The 21,927-nt window shown below is 36.4% G+C and overlaps 1 protein-coding gene across 6 annotated transcripts in view; it reads left to right on the top strand.

The window, feature by feature from the left end:
• The first annotated feature begins 4,249 nt into the window (after window positions 1-4,249).
• Window positions 4,250-21,927, top strand: part of LOC121443429 (zinc finger protein 711) — a 30,192-nt gene continuing 12,514 nt past the window's right edge. For 3 of the 6 annotated variants that reach the window (XM_041645184.1, XM_041645179.1, XM_041645185.1), the window contains exons 1-4: window positions 4,250-4,403; window positions 6,142-6,264; window positions 7,770-7,874; window positions 17,111-17,656. In XM_041645184.1, coding sequence (XP_041501118.1) covers window positions 7,796-7,874; window positions 17,111-17,656 — 625 coding nt within the window. In that variant the 5' untranslated portion in view covers window positions 4,250-4,403; window positions 6,142-6,264; window positions 7,770-7,795. Of the gene's footprint in view, window positions 4,404-6,141; window positions 6,265-7,303; window positions 7,413-7,769; window positions 7,875-17,110; window positions 17,657-21,927 lie in introns of those variants that run through there. The other 3 variants (XM_041645181.1, XM_041645183.1, XM_041645182.1) reach the window with 3 other exon arrangements.

Genomic DNA, 21,927 nt, shown 5'->3' with positions numbered 1-21,927 from the left:
AATAAACCATTGTGTAACTATATCACTTTTTCTTTATCCATTCTTTGGTTGAGGAACATCTAAGTTTTTCCAGTGTCTGGCTAATAGAAATAAAATTGCTATGAATATAACTGAGCAAGTGTCCTTGTGGTAGGATGGAGCACCCTTTGGGTATATACCCAAAGGTATATAGGAATGGTATAGCTGGGTCTTGAGAGCACTTTAAAAGGCATTTACCATTATTAGGTACCAGACAAGTGAGCGCAAGTTTAGGATCTAATAAGATACCATTTTCTATGTACTAGATAATGTAAACTACAGAATATCGATACCATCAAATTCTGGTGAAGATACTGATAGGGAAACAAGATATTTGGGTAATAACAGCCTGGAAAAATCTATTTCAGTATTTCATCTCATGTTCCACCATCAGAGATGTTGCCTGGGTCTGTTGCTACATTTGAGACCTTAAAACTTTTGATCTTCTACTAAGGATATTTTGTTGTGCTGAAATAGTTTCTATGGAAAACGTAAAATAGTTGATTTTTCTTTTTCATTTTAATTTCAGAATATTTAAGTCAGTATTCTATGGATGCAAGAAAAATAGCTTCCACTGAATTTTTGTTTGGGAGATCTCTTTTAAGATCCTGACATGACTTAGAAATTTTTGTATTTAATATGTTTCTATCATTCATAGTTACTATTATCTTTGGAAGCTTTTGTGTACTTTTGGCATGAACACAGTTTTTGAAAGTTTCCTCTTTGTTAGAACAAAATGACAAAGTCTCATCTTACCATTTCCTATTTGAAACATGGAGTTAGTCATTTCCCCTAAGTTTTCCTGGTCCTGGTTGTGGAGGACAGTATTTAGAATTTGGTGTGTAATTTGTAGTTTTTATTCTAGGTCATTTTGAAGGAAAATGGTATTATGGTATTATTCAATGTTATTAATTTTATTATGTCAGTTAAACATGAAAAGCCCAGCAGTACAGAAATACACTCTTTGTTCTTTTGTGTGTCTGAGTGTCATTCAGAAAACAAACAACAAGTCCCATTGAAATAACAGCATTAATTTAATATCACATTATATTTTGGATGAAACTAAATTGTAGCTGACACATGAATATGACTGCAGTGGCATATTGAATGTGGCTCGCTCTACTGTATGCTACGAGATGACTCACTCCACCCATTACTCTAACTACCAAGATATTTTATTATGCACAGCACACCAGGTAGTACCATATAATTTACAAATGAAATCTGACTCTTGTTTTATATCATCCCAGAACAATTAAAACAGTATTAGCTACTGTCAACATGTTTGTAAATAGAAATAGAAATATGAATGTTGACAGTGCACGACAGTATATATTTATAAAGTGTTCTTCTAGGTGACCCAGAATATGCTTACGTTCATTCATTTTGTATTATTCCATGGGAGTTGCCTAGGTTACAGTGAAAGCAAGAAGAGGAATAGAGTTCATACATGAAATTCAATTTAAAGAGAATATAGATGATGACAAACTGTGACTGCAGAATCATTGAAGAAAAAAGAGACAGCAATATTTGGTTTCTAAATGTACTATAGCAATCCACTATTAGTTAGCAGAGGTTCCTGAGGAAGTCAAAGGACAGGCTATAAAAATAGCACGCTATAAATTATAAAATTTATAGAACCTAATTAATATTATTGGTCTTGTAGCTAGTAAGAAACAGAAGAGGCGCCAAAATAACATTTATTATTATTATTATTTAAGACATCACAAAAGCCTGCACTTCATGTTTTTTCTTCCATATGGTAGCCAGTTTCCTCCCTTAAATATTTATCTTTTCTGTTTTGATTTGATTATATTGATTTTTTTTTCTCTTTCATTAAATAGGGTTGTATGGAAGAGAACGGAGTCAGAAGAGCATTACAGTGGTCAGTCTCTTGCAGGAAGATTCAAGTGAAGGAAGAACGGAGGTGGCAACTCCATTCCATTCTAACTTTTCTGGCTTGGAAACGTGCTATTTTGGGATTTCATGACAAAAGAGGCACAAAAGTGTTGCTTAGCATAGCGCTGTAGTAATGTAACTAAGAAGAAATGTGAACAAAGGGTGATGTTAGAAATGGTCCAAGTTTGGTGTATTCTACAGATGTTAAGGAGGTAGAATTCTTATGACATTTTGCTTGGCCATATGTTTAAGGAAAGAAAAGCAAGGAAGAATTTTGGGTTTTTCAAAATTATGTACTACACTGCTGCCATTCACTATACTGACTCTCTTTCTACACACACACACACGCACACATACATGCACACTTGTGTACACACAGAAAAAAAAACCAAAACAAAACAAAAACCAAATCCAACCAACCAAACATACAAAAACCCTTCTTTTTCAAGTTTCTTCTAAATACTCAGTTGGAATTGTCACAGGAAAAGAGCAGTAAGCAGCATTTGACCAAGTATTAAATATAGAAATATGTCACCATATACACTCATAAAAACACCTTTCTTCATCTAAGAAAGAAAATAGAAGTGTAAAGAAATGACAATGGAAAAAATTAACAAACCATGGCCCACTAGCCAAATCTGGACAAGTACCATTTTCTTTTACATATATTCTGCAATTGATAGGGGACTTATATTTGAAATCTCCAAAGGAATGATTTCAAAACACATTAAATGGAACACAATTCAAATGTCAAAGTATATAAATTTCTAATAGAAGACAACCATGCCCACTGTGTACAAGTTATGGCTGCTTTTGGGCCACAAGTAGGAGAGTTGAGAAGTTGTGATAGAGGCTTCACACCCCACCCCCTTGGATTGGGTATGTAGTTCAGCAGTAAAGTCCCTTTTTTTTTTAGAGTGTATGAGGTACTGGGTTGATCCCCAGGACCACGGGAAAAGATTTATTACTATTTATTTTAACAACTAAAATATCTAGTATCTAGTACCTTTCAGGGAAAGACTATTGCCTCCTGGTCAAATAGTACTTTAGACATTAAAAAAGATCTCTATAGGTATATAGTTCTAGATACCTGAATAAATGATCTAGAACAATTACATCTGTGTTTTTAAATATTCAGATTATTTTCTCAATAAAGAGTTACCCTTTCCTCCCCCAAAAAGGAACATGTCTTCTCCCTCTTTAAACAGTGCTATAGATTCTGAATGAACCTACAATTAAGGCTTCTTTCTCAGAACAGAAGACTTGTTAGAATTACAACCTGGTTTCTATCTCCTTTTCTGTCACATTTCATCACTCTTTCTTGCATACCAGTCGGATTTTTCACCTTTCTGCAGACAGAAGCTAACAATGTCACATTCAGAAATTATTTAGTGTTCATTTCATTTAGTGTTCTATCCCCTTTCTCCCCCTTTTAATCTTTTTTAAATTTTATTTTACCTTCTTCCTCAAATTATCTCCGTTATGAAAAGGATGGAATGGAGAATGAAATGTCACATTCAGGAATTATTAGGCGTTCGTTTCATTTATTTTTTTGTGTTACCTTTTCTTCCATTTTAAAATTGCATTTTTAATTTTTAAAAAATGTTTTACTTTCTTCCTCAAATTATCTTTATTATGACAGGATGGAGGGGAGGGTGGAGGAAACTTGTAAAACATATATAGGTTTTATTGCTGGAGAGGCATTATCTCCGTGGTCAGCCTAATTGGTCCGGTCCTCCAGGGTAGAATATACACATCCACACACCACACACTCCCACACACACCACACTCTCACACACTCCCACACCACACACACACACACACACACAGACACACACACACACACACAGACACACAGACACACAGACACACACACACACACACACACACACACACACACACACACACACACACACACACACACACACACACACACTTTTTAAAAGGCAAGCCCCCATCTACTGGACATTCAGCTTTTTCCCTCGTTCTCTTTGCCTCCTTTAGGAAACCTAGAAAACAAAATCTTCCCACGGAAACTCCTCAGGGACGTCCCAAGATCCGAGCTTGCGCACTCGGACTCCTCCAGCGGCAGCTTAGTCTTCGCAGCAAGTCCGTGGGGTCTCAGAGCACAAACCCAGAGCGGGCTCCGCGGTCTGCAGGCGGGCGGGCGGGCGGGCGGGAGGGTGGCGCGGCGCGCGCGTGCGCGCCTCCCCCCCCCTTGGCCCCCTACCCTGCAGCAAGGGTTGCGTGACGTAATGCAACCTCAGCTTGTAGCGGCGCTATAAAGCAGGACAAGGCGGCGCGCCTCCCAGACGCAGAGTAGCTTGTGATTGGCTCGGGCTGCGGAACCTCGGAAACCCGAAAGCTCGGACCTTCCAGGTCCACAGCTGCCGCCCCCCGCGGCAGCGGCGAGAGCGGCCTCAGTCTGACTGGCGGCGGCGGCGAAGGCGGTGGCAGTGGCGGTCCCGCGGCGGCGGCGGTGACAGGTAAGGAGACTCCTGAGGAGAAACTCGGGAGCGTCGGCTCTGCCACGCTCCGCGTGTCTCCGCGAGGGGAGAGGCTCCCACCCAGCGTCTCGGGGAGGGCGAAGGGAACAATGGAAGTGGCGTCTAGTCCCCGAGCTTTCCCCACAGCCGCCGGAGTCCCCGCTTCCTCCTCCGCCGCCATCGGAGGTCAGAGAAACGTTGGGGGGAGTGAGGGTCTCTTCCCCGGGCAGCCCCCTCCTCTCCTAGACCGGAGCTTCCCGGGGGAGCCAGAGCCGTCGTTTTGGCCGTCGGTGGTTTAGGGTGACAGGAAAATGGCGGAAAACAAAACGGTGGAGAGTGCGGCGTCCCCTCGACATTTTTCCTTAGCGACCCCCCTCCATGATCCCCTCGCCCGCGCCCCGTGTCGCCGCGCCAACTCGCCCGCTGGCGGCGACGGCGGTTGCCCGGAGCTTTCGGCACGCCCGAGGGCTAACGGGGCACGGCCAGGGAAGTGGCCCGGGGCCGGGCGTGGGAGGGAGCGGGGATCCGAAGCCGTCAGAGCCCGGCTGGGTGGGGGGTGCCTGGTGCTGTCTGCCGCAGCCGTCGCCGCGGCTGCCTCCAATACCACCATTTTGCTTGGCGCTGGGCTCCCACGTACGGCGGAGCGGCGGGAGCGAGGGGCGACGGGCGGTGGGGTGGGGGCAGCGCCCGCCGGTGACCGCTGCGCCGCGGGAGAGCAGGGAGGGCGACGCGGGGGACTCCTCCTCGGCCGGCTCTCACCTCTCCGCTGCCAAGGCTCTCTTGTTCTCGTTCGCTTGAACATCAGCGGGCTGGGCGACACCGGAGAGGGCACGTGTGTGCCTTCTGCTGGAAATGATTGAAACTTGGCACGGTCGTGGGAAAGGGAGACTTCTGCGGGAAGAGTGCTGCGTCCAAAGCTGCAATATTGCTACTTGCCAGGGCTCCTTTGTCTATCTCTGCAAATACTACTTTCCCATTCTCTCGCTCAGCCGCCTTACCATTTCTCTTCTGCCCCTCGCCCTGTTGACATCACGGAGCAGCTTGCCCCTGAAAGAGCTGTTTAGAAGAGGCAGATGAGAGTAAAATTTGATTTTTTTTGTGTGTGTTTTCTGTTTCTCGTGTATTGATAGAGGGATGTTTACTTGAAGCATAGTTGCTTGGTTGTTCTCTGTTCGATAACCTTGTGTGGTACATACACTCTTGAGAAGACTGAGCAGCTTACCTGCCTATTGGTTATTAACCACCATACTGCTGTTCCTTTACATTGTTTAGTATTGATCTTATTGAAACTTCCTATAGGTGAAAAAGTATTGCACTTTATCTCTGTGCTATTTATTCAGTGTGGCACTTCCCATAATATTTGCCCAGTATGTTGTAATTTTCACACTTTATTGAGTGTTAGAGCAGAATTTTCTGTATGGATTTGGCAAAAATACACCTTGCCCTTAGTTGTTCTTTACTTTCCAAGTGAAGGTGTTTTAAAAATCCGAAGTAAAGAAGATTTTGCCTTAAGCAGTCGAATTCTAAATGTGATATTTTTATACTACAGGGTTTTTTTTTTTGGGGGGGGGTATCTGGTAGTGTCCTGGCTGCTTTTTAGATAAACACAGATTTGAACAGGTGAGCTTTCACAACCTCACCTTACAAGTTTGAAGAGTAGAGAAAAACATTCTTAAGTTGTGTAAGAGCGATTTGCTTAAAAATGTCTTGACGCATCTAATTTGTATTTTCATAATAGGTAAAGAACATTTCCCCAGAGAAAATGCGTTGTTTTGAAGGACCAAAATAAAAAGAAATTTTGCAAAATTCACTTTTCAGTCTGTAAGGAAATCTACAGTTTCTTCAACTCACTTGTGCAAAGGTGATTAGCAAATTACCTATTCTTTTTTTTTACTAATTACAAAAATTTAAAACCATAGAATAACATTTGTAACTATTGTTTTAGTTATATGATAAAGAAATCAAATGATAAAATTGAAGTCTGCATAGTACTTTAAAGTGTCAAAAATAAATCCTTACAGCATTTTTACTTAAATGTATGGTTATACAGGTAATTTATGGTGTACTCATTTGGCCTTTTGTCCTTATCTTGGATGACAGCAAGACAAAAACATAGTAATTGGAAAGAAAGGCAAAATAGACCTAAAACGTCCTCTCAAATATCTACTTTTGTCCCTACATAATTGACCTCATTATTTTGATACATAGAAAAAATTAGCCACTGATAAAGATTATTTTTGTGTAGAAAGTATACAACTCAGACATTTAATACGGCGTTTGTTCTCATGATTCTTCTGCCTGTTGGGTAGCTAGAGAACATCACAGCAAGGGAAAATGCTTAGCCATACCCCAGTACTTACTTTGGGTGGCCTCGTTCTAAAATTTTCATTAAGGACATAGCCCTAGTGTAATATGTCTCATTTTAACAAACACTTCTGAGTGAAAATAACAAGTACCTTTTAAAATTCACACAATTTTGGTTGTTTGGTTAGAATCTCTTATTGCTGAGGCAATGCATATATGCAATTATAAGTATTATATTGAGTGGCAACATCTGGCTTTCTGTTCCAATATGTCTGATTGTCTTAATATAGAGAATGAAACAGGTTGAGCTATTGCTTTAAAAACTTCCATAGAATAGCAAGATTTTATTAATCATTACTGGAAAATATCAGTTGTACAATTGCAAGCAAATGAAAGAAGCAATGCTAAATGTTTGTATGTGATTGATTTTATCTTTACCATATTTAGGAAGCAGTCATGTTTCATGATTCCTCAAAACTGTGAGACAAGAGACTGTAGTAGAGTGAGGCCAGAAGTCCTTACTGGTTCAAAGAACTCCGGGGAAACTTGTGATAGAACATTTTGCATTATAAGTAGAGCCCCGGAGCCAGAGGTGAATACAATATCTGCAGAGCTCCGCTGCAGGGCTGATCTGGGTGTGGAAGAAATGGATGAGAGCTACTGGATGAAACTCACTAAATCTAGACATCTGAGTCCTCTAGTAATGTATAAACAAACATACCAACTAGTAATCTGTCCTCATCTTATTCTTTTTCTTTATTACGTATATTTTAACTGGACCTCAGTCTTGCAGTTTTGTTCTTTTCCTTGTTTTTTTTTTTTATCACATTCCTATGGATCATCACCATCACTGTGCCTCATTTTCCATTAGCTTGGCTTTACTTCCACTTACCTCTTTTGTGTCTAGTTCTCACATAAAGCAACTAAGCAATTTGGGGTTTTTCTTTTCTTTTATAATGAGCCTTGCAAACCTGGTTGTAAGGCATATTTTCTATTTTTCTCAAAACAACTGATTTGGAGGTAAATGTATTTAAACTGTTTTTCAAACCATTTATTTTACAGATATTTGTGAATGAACTTTGCTAAATATGGATTCAGGTGGTGGAAGTCTTGGATTGCACACTTCAGATGCTAGGATGGCCCATACCATGATTATGCAGGATTTTGGTAAAGCATTTTCTTTGTTGTATCTTATGATTATAAAGTAAGAATGTATTAAAATTAACAAGGAAATAGAACTACACTGAAATATTCATTCACTAGGAAAATTGTACAGCAAATTTTCATAAAGGCATATATAAATAGTATATTTAAGATCATATAATTTGTAAGAAGTTTGAGATAAAGGAACTTGGTATATAAAGATAGTATTTTATGAGAAATGAAAAACTCTATACATAAGTGCTTATTTGTATCATGTGATAGTATATAATAATTTTCAGATGTAGAAAATGTTAAATCAGCTGTCTAAAATGTGCTTTAAGTTGCATTGTTCATGAAGCTAGAGAGTGATGTGCTTCTATCAAACAAAGGATTAAGATGATTATAAAGAGATAAAGGTAAATCATAGATTTGGTAATTATGTTCAGATATCACTTCCTCAAAGTTACACCAACAAAATAACACCTCTTTTTAAAAAGATTCACACACGTGTCTGTGTGTGTGCACATATGTGCCACATGTGTGTAGGTGTCCACAACAGACTCCTAAAGCAGGCATTGGCTCTCCTGGTGCCAGAGTTAAGGGTGGCTGTAGGCTGTCTGACATATGGGTACTTGGAACTGAAAGCAGGACCTCTAAGAGGGCAGAAAATACTCTTAATTAACCACTGAGCAATTTTTACAGCCCACCACCTTTTCCCTTTTTTGCTCTAATAAAAGATTCCTTACTTCTATGCCCAGTTTTTTCAGTGGCCTTAAAACAGTAATAATTTTGATGAATATGTTAAGACTACATTGATAGTCTAGAAAGAAACTAAATTTTGGGAAGATTGGTGTGAATTTTAAAGGAGGTAATGGTGTCCAAATTAAAAGATACAAGGATCGGATCTTAACAATTGAAGATGAGGTAGGATTTAAAGTAGAAAACAGAAATGATAAACAGTTGTTAAAAAAAACACAGAACCTATAGGGTCATGTGGAATTAATGAAGTTGAAATCAGCGATGGGCAAATAGAACTAGTGATACTTTGCTTGCCTAAGAAAATGCTGCTACTATTCTCAGTGTGATTTAATATGCCATTTGCTGCCCTATTTTAAAGTTCTCAGTTTTAAGGATTAGAGGAACTGTATTCTAGTCTTGATAGTGATGTTATCTAGGTTATGAACTTGACTGAATTACTGATCCACTTTTATAATGAGGACGTTGAGGTTCTCTTGAGTTCTGTGATTCTTTGACATTTGTCAGATAAATACATCTGGGTACCTCAAGGTTGAATTTAGTAAGGATTGAGATGATTGTTAAGGTGACATATAAAGAAGCCATTGATTTATTCTTCTAAAAGATGAGTGGGCTTTCTTGTTTATGAATGATTTAGAAATGATTTGGGATGGGTAAAAAAGTAGAAGAATTGTAATAGTTAATCTTGGTTGGTGACTTGATTGGTGTGAGAAGATTTTAAATAGTTACTAAAGCCGATGATTGGGTATTTTTTACACTTACCTTATAAGTAGGCATCACCATCTAACAGACTAGGGACCTAGATGCAGTAAAATAGGAGAATGCCTGCTATCACAGGCATAGTCTCCTTCTGTTTCCTTTTCTCCAGGAGGTTAGCTCTACTACATGCTCCCTGCTGTGATGTTCAGCCTCTCTCACTTCAGTCCCTTAATAATGGAAACAGGTGGAAATTTCTGAAACTGTGAGCCAAAACGAATCTTTAAAATTCTCCTCTCATGTTTAAATCACAGTAATGATAAAAAAGTGACATAGAAAGAACTATAGATGAAAGGAAACAAGGTTAAATATACAGATTTATTTTTTAGTCCTTAAAATACTTGTCTGGAGAGTTTATAAACTTTAAAATGCTAAAACCACTTATGTTTCAATTTTGGTTATAGACCAGAGGGATATTTGAATTTCAATATACTAAACAAATTTTCATTTTCAATGTCAACTTTGTAACTTCCTCAGTAGCTTGAGTTTTTCTTGTATGTAATACTTTATTTATTTTTAGTTGCTTGGGAAATAGAAGCTACAACTTTTTTCTTTTTCATTAAAAATAATTCATATGTCATACCATTAACCCCTTTTAAATTTTATATTTAAAGTAGTTATTTTTATTTGTAGTTATATGTATTGTATACGCATGTATGCCACATGCATGTTGGTTCTGAAAGTCAGAAGATGATGTCAGATCCTTTGGAGTTGTGTTACAGGCAGTTATAGGCCACCTGATGAGGGCTGGGACTGAACTCGGGCCTTAAGGAAGAGCAGCAGGCGTTCTTAACTGCTTAACCATCTCTTCATCCACCATTTTAAAGCTTATAATTCTGCATTTTAGTACACTTTGAGAATTCTGCAGTGATTACCAGCCATTTTTTTTCGAGACAGGGTTTCTCTGTGGCTTTGGAGTCTGTCCTGGAACTAGCTCTTGTAGACCAGGCTGGCCTCAAACTCACAGAGATCTGCCTGCCTCTGCCTCCTGAGTGCTGGGATTAAAAGCATGCTCCACCACCGCCCAGCCCGGCCAATTTTCAGATATATATATTATACTAAAAATTATAATCTCAAAATTTTAAAAATATAAAAATGAAACAAAATTTCACATACTTGTTAGCAGTTACTGCCTATTCCTTCTTTCTCCACCAGTTCTTTTTTTTTTTTTTTTTTTGGTTTTTTCGAGACAGGGTTTCTCTGTGGTTTTGGAGCCTGTCCTGGAACTAGCTCTTGTAGACCAGGCTGGTCTCGAGCTCACAGAGATCCGCCTGCCTCTGCCTCCCGAGTGCTGGGATTAAAGGAGTGCGCCACCACTGCCCGGCTTCTCCACCAGTTCTTAACAACTAGTAATTCAATTTATGGATTTACCTATTCTGAAGAGTTCCTATAAATACAATCATGTAATGTATGGCCTTTAATGCGTGGCTTCTTTTACTTTAACACATTTTCATGTGCCATTTATGTTATAACACATAACTCTTTTATTACCAAATGCTGTATTATCACATAGCTGGAAGAAATGTTTTCATTTGATACATTCCTTGTTTAAGGAAGGAGTGAGAAGATGGGAAGGTTTGCAAACTACTTCCAATTTTAGTTGGCATTGTCATAGTTATATAAGTATTCTCTAAAGTGAACTAATGAAGTAAATGTTTCTATGTCAGAAAAAAATTAGAGAGCTACTGTATTTTGTTATATACCTATTCATGATTCAACTGCTTAGTTGTGTTTTTAAATGATAAGTTATCTTAAATTCCATTTTCATGATCTTTTAAATTGAAATGGGTAGTTCAATCCCTACTGAATTTTTATATTGTGATAATACTGTTATTCTTAATTATAGTGAAATCAAGAGTTGCTAATATGAGTAGTGTCTACTCATTTATTGATTTATGGTTTGTGATTGTGCTGTTCTAGAATATGTTAGGTTTCCATTTGTAAATAGATTTTGAATTTTTTGAAGTTATACAGCTATGTGTCACAAGGTCTCCAAATTCTGTAAGGTTCTCATTTGAGACTATGAGATGAATATTGTATAGAAAATTGAAAGAATTAATTTACAAGTTACTAAATCAATTTCTTTTGAAGGATTGTTAAGATTTAAAAGTTTATAATATTATGTCATATAATAGTTTTGCTGATGTTTGAGAACAGAGATTCACCTTACAGTCAGTGGCATTGAGTTTAATAGTTGTTTAAGATTTTAGTGTTGGAAAGGTAAGTGTTGCTTTGAAACTTATAAAGCAAAATGGCCTTATATACTAGCCAAAGACAGGCTGTTAAGAATTTTTCTTTGCTGTCACTCCAATGTGGTGCTAGATAACATTTGAAGAAATCCTCACAAAATAGAAAGTACTTTGTCAGAATTTACCGTTTGTTGTTGTATGTTTATCTCATTGATTCACATCTGAAAGAATCCTATGTAATTTTTTAACTAGTAAGATAAGTTCTTCATGCCATTAGGTACTACTAAATAAATGTTAAAATAACATTTAAATGAGTTTCTATGTGCTAGCTCTTTTAATTCTTCTCAAAATATTATTGTAGTATTGTCCTATTTGCTTAATTTTATAAATCTCTCTTTTAAAACTTATCTAGGATAAGAAACAAAACTTTTCCTCTTAGGAGAGTAGAAGAAGAAGAAAATAATACTACAACCCTGAGTCAAAGGATGAATAGAGCTAACCTCTCTAAAATATAATTTGGGGTGGCTAGCGAGATGGTTTACCAGGTGAAGTACTTACCATGAAAGCTCAACAACAACCTGATAATTACAGGTTAATGGAGAGAAGCAACTCCACAAAGTTGTCCTTTGGGGTTCTACCCGTATTTTATATGCACAGCAGTAATAAATACATTTTTAAAGACAAATATATTTTCTTCATAAAAATGGAGAAAACACTCACACTTAATTTGAGGATTAAATGAGATTTTTATATATGCGTGTATATGCTCTCTCTCACACACATATATAGTATAAGGTTGCTTAATGCATTGTTAGCGAATAATAAATATTACCTATGTGTATCTGAATAAATGACATTTTTAAGGAAGTACAGCTCATTTATAGCTGAGTAAATAAATTTGGTTTTGGAATTTAATGAAATGTAACAGATGAACTGATAAGAAAGCAAAATTATGGATCTTTTTAGTCTGAGTAATTTGACGTTATTTTGCAGTACTCATTAGTTCTTGGTCTAGATTCTTTAAGGTCTTTGGTTCAGTTTAAAGAAGTATAATCAGGGTAAACAAGTATATTTAGCTTCATTTTGGTTTAGGTTTGATGGATTTTTACCTATTCTAGGCTAGGTGAACTTTGAATCATTTATTTTCTTAGAATCAGCTTAGCCAGTTTAATCTGAGCTTTTGAGCATAGGCTAGCACTAGCATTATTCTAGCCTTCCATCTTTTCCCCCTGTCTAATCATAAATCAAACTAATCTCCAAGAATACTTTGAAATAATTAGGATTTCCTGAATATTAAATTATTGATCTGTAAAAACAATTTTATGAAATAGTAATCTTAACATTTACATATATAGCATCCCATTATTAGGAATTTAATAGACTTAATATTTAATTTTCTTTGCTAAAGCTATCATTTCTAGTCTGGATAAATGTGAGACTTGAAACTCTACTCTGTCCTCATCTCTTAATTTTCTGGAGTAAAAAACGAGAAAAAATACTTTTTAAATTCATATTCTATTTGTCTACCAGTTTTGTAGGGTTGTGGTTATGTTCTTTTTTCTTTTATTTTTGAGATAATATATAATTTTTTCCTTCTCTTTCCTCTCTCCTGACCCGTCTCCTAGATCCCTGCTTACTTTATTTCAAATTCATGGCGTCTTTTCTCATTGATGTATATTGATAAATATTTTTCATACATGTATGTTTCTAAGTATAACCTACTTAGTCTATAAAATACTACTTGTATATATGTTTTCAGGCTTGACTATTTGGTATTGGATAAGCAGTGGGTGTGCTCTTTCTTGAGGAAGACTATTTCTCCCACTTTGAACATTTTTTAGTTTAAGGTAGCTCCTTGTGTAGGTTTGAAGCCTGGTGTCTATTTTGGCATGTCTGTTGTTATGTTCTTTTGATGTAATTTAGGATTTAGGTGAAAACAGAAGAATGTTGAGAAGAATTTAGAATAGTTGAAAGGAAGGATGGGTGTGTTGGCATGTGCCTGTAATTCCGGAACTCCTGAGGCAGAGTCAGGTCAACTATGAGTTCCAGGTCACCCTTGACTACATAACCAGTTTGAGGCCAACTTAAACTGCATGAGGCTCTGTCTCAAAAATCAGTAAAATAATAGTAATTATTCCCAAGACCTCTGAAAATCAGTTTTCTTTTCATTCTTAGCTTTTATCATTAATGGTAGAAACTGGTTTCCAGCTTTAATTAACATCCTGATGAATTGATTATAAGTAGTGAGCATTGTAGTGCCTACTTTACATTTTTTCCAGATAGTATTTTATAAGAAAGTAATCATTACGTAGATGTATTGGTGTATATGTGTATGTCCTAGTGTTTATGTACAGGCTATGTACTGGTGCATTTCATATAGATAATGCATTATAAGTAGACCCACAAACTCTTTTTTTTTTATTGCGAAAAGAAGAAAAAAAAACATAAACAAAAAACAAGTTTCCACCTCCTCCCAGCCTCCCATTTCCCTTCCCCTCCTCCCACCCTTCTCCCCCTCCTCCCACCCTTCTCCCCCTCCTCCCACCCTTCTCCCCCTCCCCCCACTCCTCTCCCCCTCCCTCTCCAGTCCACAGAGCAGTCCAGGTTCCCTGCCCTGTGTTAAGTCCTAGGTCCTCTCCGTCCATATCTAGGAAGGTGAACATCCAAACTGGCTAGGCTCCCACAAAGCCAGCACATTAAGTAGGATCAAAACCCCCTGCCATTGTCCTTGGTGTCTCATCAGCCCTCATTGTTCGCCATGTTCAGAGAGTCCGGTTTTATCCCATGCTTTTTCGGTCACAGTCCAGCTGGCCTTGGTGAGCTCCCCGTAGATCAGCTCCTCTGTCTCAGTGGGTGGATGCACGCCTCGTGGTCCCGAATTCTTTGCTCATGTTCTCCCTCCTTCTGCTCCTCCTTGGGACCTTGGGAGCTCAGTCCAGTGCTCCTGTGTGGGTCACTGTCTCGATCTCTATCCATCACCAGATGAAGATTCTATGATGATATGCAAGATATTCGTCAGTATTGCTCTAGGATAGGGTCATTTCAGGTTCCCAATCCTCAGCTGCCCAAGGAACTAACTGGGAACCTCATCTTGGGCACTAGGGAGCCCCTCTAGGGTCAAGTCGCTTGCCCACCCTAAAGTGGCTCCCTTAACTAAGAATTGTGGTTCCGTGCTCCCCTATCCACCTTTCCTTTATCCCAATTCTCCCGTTTCCCAGGTCCCCCCTCCTTCCCTTCTACCTTTTCTCTCCCCATCTCCCCTTACCCCCATCCCACCCCCCCCCCCAAGATCCCATTTTCTCCCCGGAAATTTGGTCTACTTCCCTTAGCGAAGAGGACAACTATATGTTTTTCCTTCGGTTCACCTTCTTCCTTAGCTTCTTTAGGTTCACCTATTGTAGACTCCGTGGTCCTTATTTATGGCTAGAAACCAATTATGAGTGAGTACATCCCATATTCATCTTTTTGGGTCTGGGACACCTCACTCAGGATAGTGTTTTCTATTTCCATCCATTTGCATGCAAAATTCGAGAAGTCATTGTTTTTTACCGCAGCGTAGTACTCTAGCGTGTATATATTCCATACTTTCTTCATCCATTCTTCCATTGAAGGGCATCTAGGTTGTTTCCAGGTTCTGGCTATTACAAATAATACTGCTATGAACATAGGGCGCTGGGACCGAATCTGAACCGGGAGACAAACTCTTAATTTATTGTACCACCTCAGGGTAGCAGAACTTAAAATTCCTCGTGAAGAGAATCTATTCTCTTACAGTATTTACAATGGAAGTGGGAGCTGGTGCCTACCATGCTACTCAAGAGAAAAATTAAAATCTTCTCCCAGTTGCAAACTTATTAATATTATCGAGCTAAATCTTAGTCTGATATGAGTTAAGATTCGTTTCTCTAAAATCAGGTATTAAAAGATTCTAAGGTTTTGGATATAGCAATTTCTTTAAGTTAAAGAATTTCTTGGGAATTTTATGGCTATATGTTTTGTGGTATGATGTTATATTAACTTATAACAGTATCTCTTTTTCTCATTTTGCTTTCATTTTTCACAAATATATAGTCATTGAAAGTAGGAAAAAATAGTATAGTTAAGGTCTTATATACTTTTTATTCATTTTCCTCAATGCTGGTATCCTATTTAACAATAGTACAATATCAAACCCAGAAAATTAAAATTTTAGGTAATTTTTGTTATCTAAAACCATATACCTTGTTCTTCTTCTATCGTTTGGACATACATTGGCTTGTGGATTTTAAATTTTTTATTTGTACTTTTTTACAATTTCACATATGTATCCCTTGCATTCTGATTACTCTTGCCTCCTCCTACTTTGTACCAGCTCTGTTCACTCTTCTCCCCAATAATTATGTTTTTATGTCCATCTCTCTCTTTCACTCTGTGACTCACATAGATTATCCTGGGCCATTGTGCATTGGGGTGTAGAGCTATTCTTTGGAACCTGGTGGACTCAGCAGAGGTTATACAAGTAAAGACAGTGAATTCCCTTTCTCCCATATAGCTAGCAGTTCACAAGTAAAGGATTGAGCCCTGTGAGTTCTTTTGCATTCTTTGACTGATTGTTGATAGGACTTGTCTTGTGGGGGTAAGTGCAAGTAACTACAGTTATGTGAGTAAGGATTACAGTGGTCTAGGGAATGCCATTTCTAACTCTTCACCTTATCTTTAGGTATTACATACATCTTTAACTCTCCCACCACCTCTTTAATTTTTTCTTAGCCTCTGAAGGGGTGATTTAAGTGAATTGTTTAAGGATGGACCCACATCTGTCATTTATTTTCTTCATTTTGTGTAGTAGATCCATGTCAAGATAAATTTCCGTAGATTTATTCTGGTTGTTGGTTCTATCAGTACCCTTATTCCTCTTTATGACTAAATGTTACTCTGTGATAAGGATGTGCCAGCGTTGATTTAGCTAAACATTTATCTGCTGATGGACTGATATTTGGAAAGTGTTTATTTTTTACTATTATGAATAAAGCCACTATAAACTGTTTTGAACATTTAAGTATAGTTTCTGTGTAAACATGTTTTACATTTTCTGTGGAAAAATTTCCTAGAGTGCAATTGTTGCTTTGTTTAGAAAATGAATGTTTAGTTTTGTCAGAAACTGCCAAACTGTTTTTCGCTGAATGACTTAATATTTTACATTCACCCAAACATATAAAAGATACATTTTTCTCTATCTTCAGCAGCTGTGTTTTTTTATTTTAGTTATTTTAATTACAGTGTGGTGATATCTTATTATGTCTTTTTTGCTTTTAAATGACAATAAATTACTTTTAAGAACTTACATTTTTTTTTTTGGTTTTTTTACACTGATCTCTAACCCAATTCCTAATTAGTGATTTTTTTTTATTACAGTTAAATTATCAACAATGCTTTTTAAGTTTTATTTATATATATATTATATTCCTCCAGATATCTAGTACATACTTAAACTATTTTATAGAAGTAGATATTTATTGAATATAATATTTTATTAATAAAATAACTTTACCCTTTTTTGAATAATTGTTTGTATTGTAGTGGCTGGAATGGCTGGTACTGCACATATCGATGGAGACCATATTGTTGTTTCAGTTCCTGAAGCTGTATTAGTTTCTGATGTTGTCACAGATGATGGGATAACTCTTGATCATGGCCTTGCAGCCGAAGTTGTCCATGGGCCTGATATTATTACAGAGACTGATGTAGTAACAGAAGGTGTGATTGTCCCTGAAGCTGTACTTGAAGCTGATGTTGCCATTGAAGAAGATTTAGAAGAAGATGATGGAGATCATATCTTGACTTCTGAACTAATTACAGAAACCGTTAGGGTACCAGAGCAGGTTTTTGTAGCTGATCTTGTTACTGGTCCAGATGGACATTTGGAACATGTGGTTCAAGATTGTGTTTCAGGTGTTGACTCTCCCACAATGGTATCAGAAGAAGTTCTTGTAACTAATTCAGATACAGAAACTGTGATTCAAGCAGCTGGTGGTGTTCCTGGTTCTACTGTTACAATAAAAACTGAAGATGATGACGACGATGATGATGTCAAGAGCACTTCTGAAGACTACTTAATGATATCATGTAAGTGAAACATAAAGTCAATTACTTGGGAGATTAATTTCTATAATTTAGAAAGGTATTCTGGGACAAAGGATATATTTCATAAAAGCAATAGAAGGGATCTTTTTTTGAAAATAATTTCAAAGCTGTGGTGTTGAACTTTCAAAGATGTGCCTTTTGAGCTTACATATATTTTTAATGTACTCTGAAATTGCAAGCCAAAGTAAAATGAAAAGGCCAATTATGTCTTAGAATAGAAATATGTATTTAAAAGGCTTGATAGAAATATTAGTTGATATGAAATTTCAATGATAAATATATATATATATATATATATATTTCAAAATGAGCAGTAAATTATATTATTACTGCTTCTTAAAAACATAGCGTGCTGGCATTGTTAATAAACTTCTACTTAAGAACATAAGCATAATATGTTTAGATAGGTTATGTAAATTTATAAATTTTTCAATCAAAACATAAACTTTGTGTCCTGCCATTCTTTCTAGATTATGTTTTATTTTGATTGAATGATTATATGTATTCATATGTGGTCTATGGAAAACTAATGCATTAGTTTCAGACTACTTATAGCACTCTGTGTGAACGAAGATAGAACTATTTTATTTTCACTTTGGGTGACAGATTTGCGAGACCAACCATCAAATATATCCCATGATATGTTTTTGATGGTGTTTATAAAATGGTCGCATATTTGCCTTGAATGCAAAAACTCCTATGTTCAATCCCCAGCACACACACATGAATGCACATGCATGCACACAGGCCTGTGTAAAAAGAGTGGGTATATTTTTTATAAATTTTGAAGGGATCATGCTTCAAATAGCAAAAAGTAGATAAAGGTTTTTAACTTTTTCAGTCGTATTTTTTCCTTTTAAAAATAAAAATGAAACACAGGGAAGGGAATCACTATGCAGAAAGTCTATGTATGTGTGCCTGTGTGTTCATACAATGATTCTGTGTTATAAATATGATAGTTATTTTAAAACTAAAACCACAAACTAGATTTATTTAATTTTTAAACATAATTATAAAGTCTATTATGTTAACCTTTCTTTTGCAAGCACTTGTTTTTTGAGACAGAGTCTTACATAGTGCAAGCTGGCCTCAAAGTTGTTAGGTACCCAAGAAGAACCTTGAACTTCTGGTCCTTTGAACTCGTTTCTATGTCTGGACCACTAGGATTGTACGCATGTGCCATTATGCCCAGCCTGGAAATAATTTGCCAGTGAATATTTACATTTTCTTTAAGAGAATTAGGTTCACTACTAAAAGATTTGGGGAATGTTATTACCTATTCTTACATGTATGTGTCTTGCTGGGACAGCCCCAGATTTACATACTAACTTGACACTAAAAGCTATGACTATCAGATAAGATGTTATAGCAAAATTTATTAGTGTCTCTATATTAAAATAACTGTAATATACATTCAAAAGTTATTCATTAAATTAAACTAGTATGAAAGTGCTAGAAAGTTTAGACATCATGTTTTTATAGGTAATCATAACTTAATATTTGTTTTTGCTTCTTTTATTTAAGGTTAGTATTTTCATTTTACATACCAACCACAGTACCTCCTCTCTCCCCTCCACCTGCTCCTCTTCTACCCCCCCCCCCATCCACTCCTTATATAGGGCAATGTCTCCCATAGAGAGTCAACAACAAAGTCTGGCATATCAAGTTTAGGCAGGACCGAGCCCCTCCCCCTGTATCTAGGCTGAGGAAGGTATTCCTCCATAGGGAACAGGCTCCAAAAAATCAGTTCATGCACTAGGGATAAATGCTGGTCTCATTACCAGGGTCCCCCCAAACTGCCAAAGCCACACAACTGTTTATCATAATTAGAGGGCGTTTTGGTGGCCCATGCCGGTAGGATTTGCTAAATGAGGTGAAGTCAGGAGCATCACAACTTTAAGGCCAGCCTGGGCTACACATTATCATTTGTTTTTAAATTTTTTAAAGAAAAAGACAATTCTAAGTTTGGTACCATGGTGTGTGCCTGTAATCAGGATGTAGAGAGACAGGAGGATCGTCAGAAAGAGTCATTAATTTTTTAGACGATTTAAGTTAGAAAATTTATCTTTTTATTTTAAATAATAAAATATAAGATAAAACAAAAACTAACACATCAGAGTTGAACAAGACAAACAAACTTAAGGAAAAAGCCCAAGAGAATGTACAAGAATCAGAAATTCATTTATTTGCGTACCCAGGAATCCAATAATGACAAATGAAGAGATTTCTTCCCTTTTAGGCTGATAGAATTTAACAGAAAATTAAAGAGAAGATTCTATTATTAGCATGTTATTGAAACAACAGTGATTTAGTTTTAGAGTGACCTTAAGCTAGAGATGGATTACTTCTTAATTATTTGTGAGAGAAAAGCAGAAACAGTTTAAAAACTTCCTTTAGAACTTAATCATGTACAGTGAATAATCCAATCTCACAAAGCCAAGCATTGTGTGGGTTTTTTTTCTCCTATATGGAATCTACAGGGGTGAGTGGGCTAGAGGAAATGAAAATAAAGTATTAGGGATCTGGAACCAGAAGGGAAAAGTGAGAAGAGAGCAGGAAACATAACAAAGTGATAGAGGGTGTAAATATGATCAAGGTACATTATATACATACATGGAAATGTCATAACGAAATAGATCTTTGTACAAGTAGTATATGCTAATAAAATAATACTATATATATATATATATATATATGTATACACAAAATCAAATACTTTCTTATATTATCCATGAACTCTAATTTTCCTACCCATTCTCCCAAGTTCAGGGACTCTAAGTATGTTTTGCCAAATCCAATTTAGAATTTTTTTTCATTAAAATTTTTACAGACAAACCTAGAAAATATTTTTGTAAGCTGTGACTGACTACTCAGAACGTTCCCACTATTTTTTTTTACTTTTTTTAGTAGTTATATTCATATTTGAACTGTTTACTCTTAAAATTTTATTTTTATTCTCCTCATCTTTTTATCTTAATTACCTTTTGATGTCTGGTGGCTATTCAGTCAAGAATTATAGCACAAATTGCCTTTAAAAGCTCCATTTTAAATTAAGAGGTCCTTTACTTTATTGCCCCCAAATATAGACTTTCCAAAATAGTTAAGGGCTGCAGTTGAAGACTTCAAACAGACTCTATCTTCCCTAAATATTCCTATAAGGAAATCTTATCAAGTAGCAGGACTTTAGAGTTAGAGAATTTTTTTCTGTCATTTTGAGGTGCATCTGAATTTAATCCATGTTCAAAACAAACCTCACAAGTTCTTTATCCTACCAGATGAATAACATTGTCCACTCGTGCTAAGTAACTTTGAAATTAATATACAGTAACTATGTTGGTCTAATGTTCCACATGAACTCTTTTTAAAAACTCTAATATATTTAAGAAATGTATGGGTGATTATTTCCTTTGTGAAAAGCTTCACTAGAATGAGGAATCTCCTTTATAAATGACCCATTGTAGTGTAACTAACACTTTTTATGTATGAAATTGAATTTATGTAGGAAAATGCATTTAAACATCACCAATTTTAAGAGTAGAAGAAAAATGTTTACAGCTTTCAACATTAAAAATATAACTAGATTAGCAAGATATAATTTATAGTACAAAATTCAGATAATATTTAAATTAATTTTTGTTCATATATTAACAGTAGAATCACCATCATGTCAATCAATTTTAAAAGTTTTAATTATACCAAAATTCAACCTCATAAGCTCTTAAAGGTACTCCCCACTCTATTTACTTCCAGGAGGCAGTAAATTTGGTTCATAAATTTTGCTTATTTTATTTACATATTTGTTATGAATGGAATTGGGTAATATGCGACCTTTCCTTTCTGTCTTAGTGTTTCTCAAAGGCCATCAATATGATAGCATTTACCATTGTGACATTCATTTTTTATTACCAAGTGATATTTCATTATAGATATATACTAATTTTGCTTTCCCATCCATCATTGATGGACACTCTCGTGGTTTCTACTTTTTAACTATTATGAGTAAGGATGATAGGAAAAATGTGTACAAGTTTTGTTGGGGTAAATGCTTTCATTTCTTTTGGATATATACTTGAGCATGGCATACTATTGAAATTTAAATGTGATTTCTTTCTTTTCCTTTTTTCTACATTATAAAAGAGAGCCTTTGCTCATTGTTTAATCACAATGTTATATTAGTATATTGTATAGTTATATAATAGCCACACCATTATTTTTTGATGTACTACAACAGTGGCAAACTCAAAAGCCTTTGT

The sequence above is a fragment of the Microtus oregoni genome, unplaced genomic scaffold (assembly GCF_018167655.1).
Source record: "Microtus oregoni isolate MIOR12 unplaced genomic scaffold, Mior012 000107F_000, whole genome shotgun sequence".
NCBI classification, from domain to species: Eukaryota; Metazoa; Chordata; class Mammalia; order Rodentia; family Cricetidae; genus Microtus; species Microtus oregoni.
The sequence above is the reverse complement of the archived record's forward strand: the minus strand, read 5'-3'. Positions and strand labels throughout refer to the sequence as shown.